The sequence below is a fragment of the Myotis lucifugus genome, unplaced genomic scaffold, assembly GCF_000147115.1.
Source record: "Myotis lucifugus unplaced genomic scaffold, Myoluc2.0 scaffold_1, whole genome shotgun sequence".
Classification (NCBI taxonomy): domain Eukaryota; kingdom Metazoa; phylum Chordata; class Mammalia; order Chiroptera; family Vespertilionidae; genus Myotis; species Myotis lucifugus.
The window spans coordinates 2,799,078-2,808,315 of NW_005871049.1; the positions used below are offsets into that span (position 1 = coordinate 2,799,078).

The following is a 9,238-nucleotide window of genomic DNA, read 5'->3' on the forward strand; positions in this document are numbered from 1 at the left end:
CCCAGAAATCAGGATTTAAAAAGATTCCCAGGTGATCTAATGTGCAGCCAAGGTTGAGAACCCACTGCTCTAATGGATCTGATTGGAATCTCTGCATTTCTGGCTAATGACTAAAAGAAAGTGAGGAAAGGTGGATAAGGTAGCTCTAACCTCTGATTTTAAAACCCAAGGTATTAAATTGTAAGAGGACTTACTACCATATTATCATTTCTGAGTGTGGTAAATGATCTTTTATCAACAAAGTTTTACTAAGATATTAAGGTGATTGAAAGTGATATCCTTTTGTACTTTTTTCTCCCAACAGCTACCATTTTGTCCTGTGGATGGATTATTTATCTCACATATTATAATTCTCGGAATGTTGGTCTTATTTTAACCTTGGTTGTCAACAGATTATACAAACATGGCTATATCCATATTGGTGAGTTGGAGTAAACCTGCATTATTTTCTTCTGTGTAATCTTAGGTATATATTATACATTTATATTTTATAAACAGGTAGTAGCTTTAGAAATTTACCATTGTTTCATGAAGGATAAACTAACCTACTTTGAATTTCTCTCTTACAGCTCTCTGTAACAGGTTATGCTCTTTACCTCATTCTTATTTGTTAAAGTGTTTCCATAGTTACTCTTTGACTTTGTTTATAAAAGATACTCATGAAAATAATTTGAAAAAATATAGACAGATATAAAATATGGAAACAGAAATTTCTCTCAATTCCATCTAGAGCAGTGGTTCTCAACCTTCCTATTGCCGCGACCTTTTAATACAGTTCCTCATGTTGTGGTGACCCCCATTTTCATTGTTACAAATTGAACATAATTAAAGCATAGTGATTAATCACAAAGACAATATGTAATTATATATGTGTTTTCCGATGGTCTTAGGTGACCCCCAAAGGGGTCGCGACCCACAGGTTGAGAACAGCTGATCTAGGGAAAGTTTCTAATGCCCAATGAATTATTTGCTCTTTTTTTTCTTCAAGTAACCCGTACTTTAAAAACCTGTAAGTTGGAGTCATATTTCATTTTGTGGCCTGCTTTATTAGTTTAGTTTCTAACTACTTATAAGTGGGAGGTTTGCAGATAGATGGGAGAGTGTACTAGGAAGCTATATACTCTGGAAAGTTCCAAACCCGTGAGAAAGGAGGAGGGGGCACTGAATAGAACCATTCTAGCCTTCCTTGGAGTTGAGTACCTCTTAATGTACATGAACTTCTCTCAAACATAAATAATCTTCCATTAATTTGAGGCAGTGACTGGTTCCTAGAGTAATGGAGAAAAATGGTGAATTACTCACTGTTGTGGGTTTATTTAATGGCTGTGCATAATTAAGAGAATTAGTCGTATGAAGCAGCTATTAAAACTAATGTTCTTATATGGTTTTTAGTAACTCAGTCCATAGTGATGATATGTGTGGCACTTTTTCAGGAAAAATGATAGAAATTAGTAAGGCTGTAAGGATATCAGGAAGGGAGTCAGGAGAGAACATTTAATTACTGAATGAATTGATTGCTAAGATTATTTTAAGTGTTAAGAGCTCTACTATCTATCAAAACAATTAAATTAATTGCTGTTTTTTTTCCCCTATAACAGGCTCCTTCTCTTTCTCTGTTCTTTCTGGAAAAATCATGGTTCGTGAAATCTATTACATTACAGAAGACATGTCTATTAGGTAAAAAGCAAAAACGAAACCTAAAACAAATAAAAGAACCTACCTTAAACTGGAAAAAATTTTCTAATTATGATACTTGTTTTAATATTACTTGGTTCTTCAAATAAAACCATAAATCAGCCCTGGCTGGTTTGGCTCAGGGCTAGAGCATCAGCTTGTGGACTGAGGGGTCACAGGTTCGATTCCAGTCAAGGCACATGCCTGGGTTTCGGCTCGATCCCCAGTGGGGGTTGTGCAGGAGGCAGCCGGTCCGTCGTTCTCGTCATTGACGTTTTTGTCTCTCTCTCCCTCTCCCTTCCTCTCTGAGATCAATTTAAAAAAATTATATATATATAAAACAACAACAAAAAAACAAACCATAAATCAGAAATAATTTTTTTAGTAAATCAGACTTAATGAATTAATGTTTTAAAATATTTCTAACCATGGATTAATTTAGCTAAAGTTTAGACTGGCAAAATGTTTACCTAATAGCAGTATATAGAAATCAATAATCTCATTTCATTGCAAGATGAAAAATTGAGGCATTAAATTACCTGATCATTTCTGTTGTAGAATTCATGGTGGTCATTTGTTATATAAAATACGGATCAGATATGTTGATAATGCTCACCCATTGGGTTCTTATTAGGTAGTAAGTGTTTAGAATTGTTTAGCATCTGTTAACAACTCTAATTTTACTTTAAGAAGAAAACACAAATCTTAATGTATTAAGAATTAATAATATGTTTGATATGTTCTCTCTTCTGTAAGCCTTGTAAGAAAAGCTTGCTCTGTTGTTATTATTATTTTAAAAAAATATTTTTATTGATTTCAGAGAGGAAGAGAGAGAGAGATAGAAACATCAATGATAAGAGAGAAACATTAATTGGCTGCTTCTTGCATGCCCCCTACTGGGGATCAAGGCTGCAGCCCAGGCATGTGCCCTGACTGGGAATCGAGCTGTGACCTCCTAGTTCATAGATTGGTGCTCAACCACTGAACCACACTGGTTGGGCAGCTTACTCTTATTTTTGTGATCTTCTTAAAATTTGTTACTTAGAATTTGGAAAATTTTGAATTATTTGAGAGATGCCAGGGTTTGGCACTACTTATACTTCTCTTGAAACAGTAGAGGCATCTTCTTTGTGAGTCTAAAATTATTCCAAATTAAAAGTAAAAGTTAAAATTGGAGCATGAAGTGATATATCATTACAGAAATGAAAGATTATCTTTAAAAGTTTTCTCTAGTGTGCTAATGTCCCCCTTTCGAGAGTTGGCCTTTTGTTTATGTAGTTTTTACAACATTAAAAATATTTATAAAATAAAAAGGTTTTCTGTTAGCACTTCATTTTCCTATTGAATGTAATCCAGTATTACATTTTACCTGAATAGAAGAATCTAATTTAAACCTGTGCATATCCTCTTTTACTTTATTAACTGAAAGAGTATGAAACATTTAGGTATGCCAGTGTTCCATTGAGAATTTTTGTTTCCTTATTCATTATCAATTGGCTGCCTTATATAATAATTAACTAAGAATCAAGTTAAGTAAATTCTTACTTGTTTTCACTTTTGTAATTTATCTTGCTTAGAATTCAAGATGGATTTATAATTTTTCGGTGGTGGAAAATGTATAACCCAAAGCAGAAGCAGCATGGTGAGTTTTCATTTTTTTTATTTGTTTGAAATTGTTGATGACATAATTATTTTTTCATTTGTGGTTATTATAATAGACTAGAGGCCCGGTGCACGAAATTCATGCGGGGGGGGGGGGGGGTGTGCCTCAGACTGGGCCTGCACCCTCCAATCTGGGACCCTCGGGGGATGTCTGACTGCCTCCTTGCAATCCGGGAACACTGGCTCTTAAACGCTTACCTGCCTGCCTGCCTGATCGCCCCTAACCCCTCTCCCTGCCTGCCTGATTGCCCCTAACCATCTGTCTGCCTGCCTGATCACCCCTGACTGCTCCCCTGCTGGTCTGATCGCCCCTAACCACCTCTGCCTCACCCTGCACCCCGGACCCAGGATTTCCTCCTCTGGCCAGTCACAGGCACCTGGGATCCGGGATTCCCTCCCTCTGGCTGGCCGCAGGCACCCAGGACTCGGGCTGGCTTCGCCCAGGCTGGCTGCAGCCGCAGGGGACTGTGGACGGGTGGCTTAACCTGGGCCGCAGCCTCAGGTGCCTGGGACCGCGCCTGGGGCGGGCGGTTTGTCCCTCTCCCGGGCTGCAGCCTGGCTGGTCCCCGTTCCTCTCTTGCGAGCTCATTTGTGCCTGGCTGGTCCCCATTCCTCTCTTCTCAGTGTTGAGTATTTGAGCCATTATGGTGTGATGGTATGACAACCATTTGCATATTAGCTCTTTATTATATAGGATAAAAATGTTTTTTAAAAGCTTTGGACTTGACAAAACTCTGATTTTATCACCAGTTTACTAAAAATCCTTTTAGTAGTCTTCCTCTTGCCTGGTTAAATTGGTTTACTTTAGCTGATGATTTATTCAGAGTCATCCTCAGTAGGACCCTTACCCACATTTCTAGCCTTACTGCATGTTACATCTGTTGGCCTGACCCATACTGGTGATAAATGGTCTTCTCAGCACCCTTTAATCAGTCTACCAAGACACTTTTCTACATTTCAACTTCGGTGTCTTTATTCATACGTCTACCTGACATGTCTACTAATTATCATTTATCTGGTATGAAAAGGATGAACAGAAAATGGGAAACAGACTCTAGAATTTCTTCTGGTTCTGCTTTTATCATCAGAATGTTACCATCTCAGAATTTTCTTCCCAGTTATTTCATGGCTCTGTTAGTGTTCTGGTATGTGGCCCTAACCCTCCTACTAGACACTAACCAGACCAGAGGCTTCAAGGAGGGTAGATCTTGTCTTTACTCTTTCAAATAGCTAGGCTTTGGAAAGTCTGGCCAGTGTGTAAAGCACAGGCATAGTAAGAGGAGTAAGGGCAGAACAGGGAGATTCGATGGGAGCCACTGTGCTGTGTTCCATAAAGACGTTCACGTTGACGGTGACTTGGGCCAGAGCCATGACAGTGGTTGCGGATCTATGTTGAAAGAAAAGCTGATAAATCTAAGGCATGAAAGAAAGAGAGCAATTGAAAGGATTGACTTGCTGTTGATAGGATGGGGGATATTGTAGAATAGCTTTGGGGGGAAATCAGGTATTTGGTTGATGTATCAAGTGTGAGATGTCTGTTAGACACCACATTGGAGATGTCTGAGTAGGCTGCTGGACATTTGACCCTGGCATTTTGGGGGGATATATATATATATATCATATTTAAACTACAGCTTAAGCTACTAAAATGAAAGTTTTTTTAAAAAAATATATTTTATTGAATTTTTACAGAGAGGAAGGGAGAGAGATAGAGAGTTAGAAACATCGATCAGCTGCCTCCTGCACATCTCCCACTGGGGATGTGCCCGCAAGCCAGGTACATGCCTTGACCGGAATCGAACCTGGGACCCTTCAGTCCGCAGGCCGACGCTCTATCCACTGAGCCAAACCGGTTTCGGCTAAAATGAAAGTTAATAACAACTTTCTTTACCAATAAAAAAATTAAACTCTTCTAACTGGTCATATCTAATTTTAATTGCCTTAAATTGAATTTGTTCTGTAGGGACAAAAATGGACAAACATTTAAAAAGTCTCAAAAAACACCTGTATGATTCATAACAAAATAAGGCACTGACTGTGGTACCTTTCTGTTGAGCCTCTTGGTTAACATGTGATGCTCTGTGTTGGATTATTTCCTCAGCAGAAACAAGTGCCCATCTATCACTTTATAGGTGGATTTGTAAATTTCTGTTGTTACTTATATTTAATGTAATTATGTCTTTTATTTGAAATGGTTTGAAGTGTACGGTTCATAAAATCTTTATTTTAGTATTAAGTAGTTTTTAAAAACCAACTAGTATTTTATGAAAAATCCTACTTTCCATGAAGCACAAGTTTAAATACTGATGTGATGTTTAAGTACATTATACTTTGAACATTTTGCTACTTATATTTTAGTATAAATGTATGGCTATATTAGGGTAAAGTTTTACTTTTATTCTGTAAATGACACTTTTCTATTCTCAATGTAAAATCTTTAAATTAAGGCATTAGATAACCAAAATCTAGAAATTTAGGTTGTTTTTCGAATGCTAAATTAAAATGCTGTAGTAACATTAGCTTTTTTCTTTCTTTTACCAGTGTTTTATATGTATTTTAAATATGATCCTCTTTATCATAGAATTCTGGTTTAAAGTAAATCATTTAAATTACTTTAAGTGTGGAAAATGAATTGACAAAAACTTTGACTAAAGTTTTTAAAAAGTTGACTAAAAACTTTTGTGTGTATGTGTGTAATTGATGTCTTTAGATCCAAAGGCGGAAACGAGATTATACATCACAGTTAATGACTTTGAGTTTCATGTCTATAATCGTTCGGATCTTTATGGACGTCTTCAAGAATTATTTGGTTTGGAGCCAACAATAATCCCCCCCAAGAAAGAGGATGATAAAACACGGGAAAATGGAAGAACAGGAACCCAGTCCAACATTGAAAGGTTCATTGTCACACTTGAATTTTATTAATCTGCAACATGTAAACATTCACTTTTTCATTTCTGGTATATAGGAAAGTGATTGATTTTTGTAAGTTATTAACCTTGTATCCTGCAAACTTGCTGTATTCACTTACTAGTTCAAATAGGCTTTTTGATCAGTTCTTCCAAACTTTCTACATATACAGTTATGTTATCTTCAAACAAAGAAAGTCTTATTTTCCCCTTCCCATTCTGCATACCTTTTATTTCTTGTTTTACTGCAATAGCCATAATTTCCAAACTTGAAAAGGAATGGTGAAATAGGACATCCTTGCTTTGTCCCTAGTCTTAATGGGAGAGCTTCTAGATCAGGGGTGGGCAAACTTTTTGACTCAAGGGCCACAATGGGCTCTTAAACTGGACCGGAGGGCCGGAACAAAAGCATGGATGGAGTGTTTGTGTGAACTAATATAAATTCAAAGTAAACATCATTACATAAAAGGGTACGGCCTTTTTTTTTTTTTAGTTTTATTCATTTCAAACGGGCTGGATCTGGCCCGTGGGCCGTAGTTTGCCCACGGCTGTTCTAGATAATCACCTTTAAGTATGATGTTAATTAGGTCTTTTGTAGATACTCTATATACAGATGAGGAAGTTTCCCTCTATTCCTAATTTACCGAGAGATTTTAATCATAATGGCTGTTGTATTTTGTCAAATGCTTTTTCTGCATCTGGTGATACTATCATTTGATTTTTTGTTTTTAACCTGTTAATGCTAATTGATTTTTGAATGTCGAACAGCCTTGCATACCTAATAGTTTGTTTGTTTTTTAAGTCAATGATGAGGACATTTATTCTGAATTAAATATTTAATGGATATTATGTCCCAGGCACAGAGCTGAGGTACTGGGAATATGACAAGTCTTCTGTCTTGTTGGAATTTATAGCCAAGTATGGGTAAAATAGGCACTTTTCGTGCAAGAAGTATTACCTCAGGGACAAAAGTAGATTTCACATAGAAGGATCAGGAGGGCTGCGACCTGAAGGGTGAGTCAGTTAGGGAAAGGTGGTGATGAAGAGTCTTCCATAGAGAAGAAACATCATATGCAATAGTGAAGTTACTTACTGATGCTGCAATGGATTATTTGAGGTGGGGATAATTTAGATTAAAATGGTTTAGCAGGATCAGGGGCTTTCCCCCAAGTCAGTAATGCTGTGATATGATTGGAGGGAGGTAAGGCTGGAGGCGGGGAGACCAGATGGAAGGATGTTGTAACATTTCATTAGCTGGGTTGGTAGCAAGGGAAAGGGGGAGAAGTGGATGGAGCAAGACAGACTTAGGCAGATGAATCCATAAGACAGTGGTAGATTAGAGGTGGAGAATGAGGAAGAGGGATGATCAATATTGAATCCAAATTTCTAATGTAAGCAGCGATTATGCTTAGGCAGGGAACCCCAGGGAAAGAGGAGGTTGGGGGCTGGTGATGAGGTCTGTTTTGAATTTAGTTTTAAGCACTGAGGGTCACCTTCCTGGAGTTGGTCTCAGAAGTGCCATTTAGGAGATAATGGGTTATTGAAGAGATATGCCTCAAGTTTTCCAAAATCTTTAGTGAATTGCTGTGAACTTTTCATTCTTTAAATTTTGTGTACTTTGTGTGTGGCCAATATTTTTCTCATTCTTTGCCTGTCATTTCACAAAGTGGTGAGAATAGGGAAGGAAAAGGATCAGCTCAGTTGTCAGAAATGCTCAAAACAGTAGGAAACATCAAAGTGACTTGTGTCATGTCATTTTCTCTCTCTAAAAACATATTTTATTTTATTGATTTTAGAGGAAGGGAGAGGGACAGAGATATAGAAACATTGATGAGAGAGAAACATCGATCAGCTGCCTCCTGCATGGCCCCCACTGGAGGTTAAGCCCACAACCCAGGCATGTGCCCTGACCAGGAACTGAACCATGAGCTCCTGGTTCATGGGTCAGCACTTGACTACTGAGAACACTGGCCGAGCACTGATATTATGATCCATTTGTTTTAATAATAGTTTTGGCTGTCTTCTAAAATGTCACGTTGTAGTGTGGTGAGCAGATGGTAGATGTAATGACAGCATCTCATAATTGACACTTTTGACATTAAAGCTTGTCATTCTAAGAACATAGTTTTGTTATTACAGCTTGATCTAAAAACTGACACATGGAGTGCATTCAGAAATGAGACATTTTAGGGCCATTAGTCTTCTGTTAGATGGTCTCTGTTTCATTTACTGGAGCCGTCATTAGATGTATTTGGAAAGGTACAGCTGGTATTAATAATGTATATTTCGAGTAGGTCAACTGTATCCTCAGGTATTTAAGTCTTTCCTATATACTTCAGTTTTTATTTTTTCTTCTTAGAGTTAAAATAAAAACAGAATCTCAGGACCCCACATCTTCATGGAGATCGCTTATTCCAGTTATAAAGGTCAACGTGAGCACAGTAAGTAATTTTACTACAATTAATACTTGGTGGGTTAAAAACAGAACCTTTTATTTTTTGCAAACATTATTTTCACTTAAAGTAATTTTGTACTTTCTGGGTTCCAATTTTCATAAAGTGTGAAAGAATTCTTTTTTTTTAAAAAATTATATCTTTATTGTTCAGATTATTACAGTTGTTCCTCTTTTTCCCCCCCATAGCTCCCCTCCACCCGGTTCCCACCCCCCCCTCTGCCCTCACCCCCCTCCCCACTGTCCTCATCCTTAGGTGCACGATTTTTGTCCAGTCTCTTCCCGCATCCCCCACACCCCTTTCCCCCCCAAGAATAGTCAGTCCCTTTCTATGCCCCTGATTCTATTATAATCACCCAGTTTATTCTGTTCATCAGAGTATTTATTCACTTGATTTTTAGATTCACTTGTTGATAGATGAGATTGTTGTCATAATTTGTATCTTTACCTTTTTCTTCTTCTTCCTTTTTCTTCCTCCTCCCTCCTGCTTAAAGAAACCCTTCCGGCGTTTTTAAAAAAAACAAGGGATGGGGGGAGGAAG

At 37.6% G+C, this 9,238-nt stretch overlaps 1 protein-coding gene across 15 annotated transcripts in view; it reads left to right on the forward strand.

The window, feature by feature from the left end:
• Positions 1–9,238, forward strand: part of LOC102432355 (uncharacterized protein KIAA1109) — a 149,990-nt gene that overhangs the window by 16,438 nt on the left and 124,314 nt on the right. For 14 of the 15 annotated variants that reach the window (XM_023754145.1, XM_023754122.1, XM_023754094.1 and 11 more), the window contains 5 exons: positions 305–421; positions 1,599–1,677; positions 3,252–3,316; positions 6,047–6,233; positions 8,605–8,686. In XM_023754145.1, the coding sequence (XP_023609913.1) occupies positions 305–421; positions 1,599–1,677; positions 3,252–3,316; positions 6,047–6,233; positions 8,605–8,686 (530 nt within the window). Of the gene's footprint in view, positions 1–304; positions 422–1,598; positions 1,678–3,251; positions 3,317–6,046; positions 6,234–8,604; positions 8,687–9,238 lie in introns of those variants that run through there. The other variant, XM_023754142.1, reaches the window with a different exon arrangement.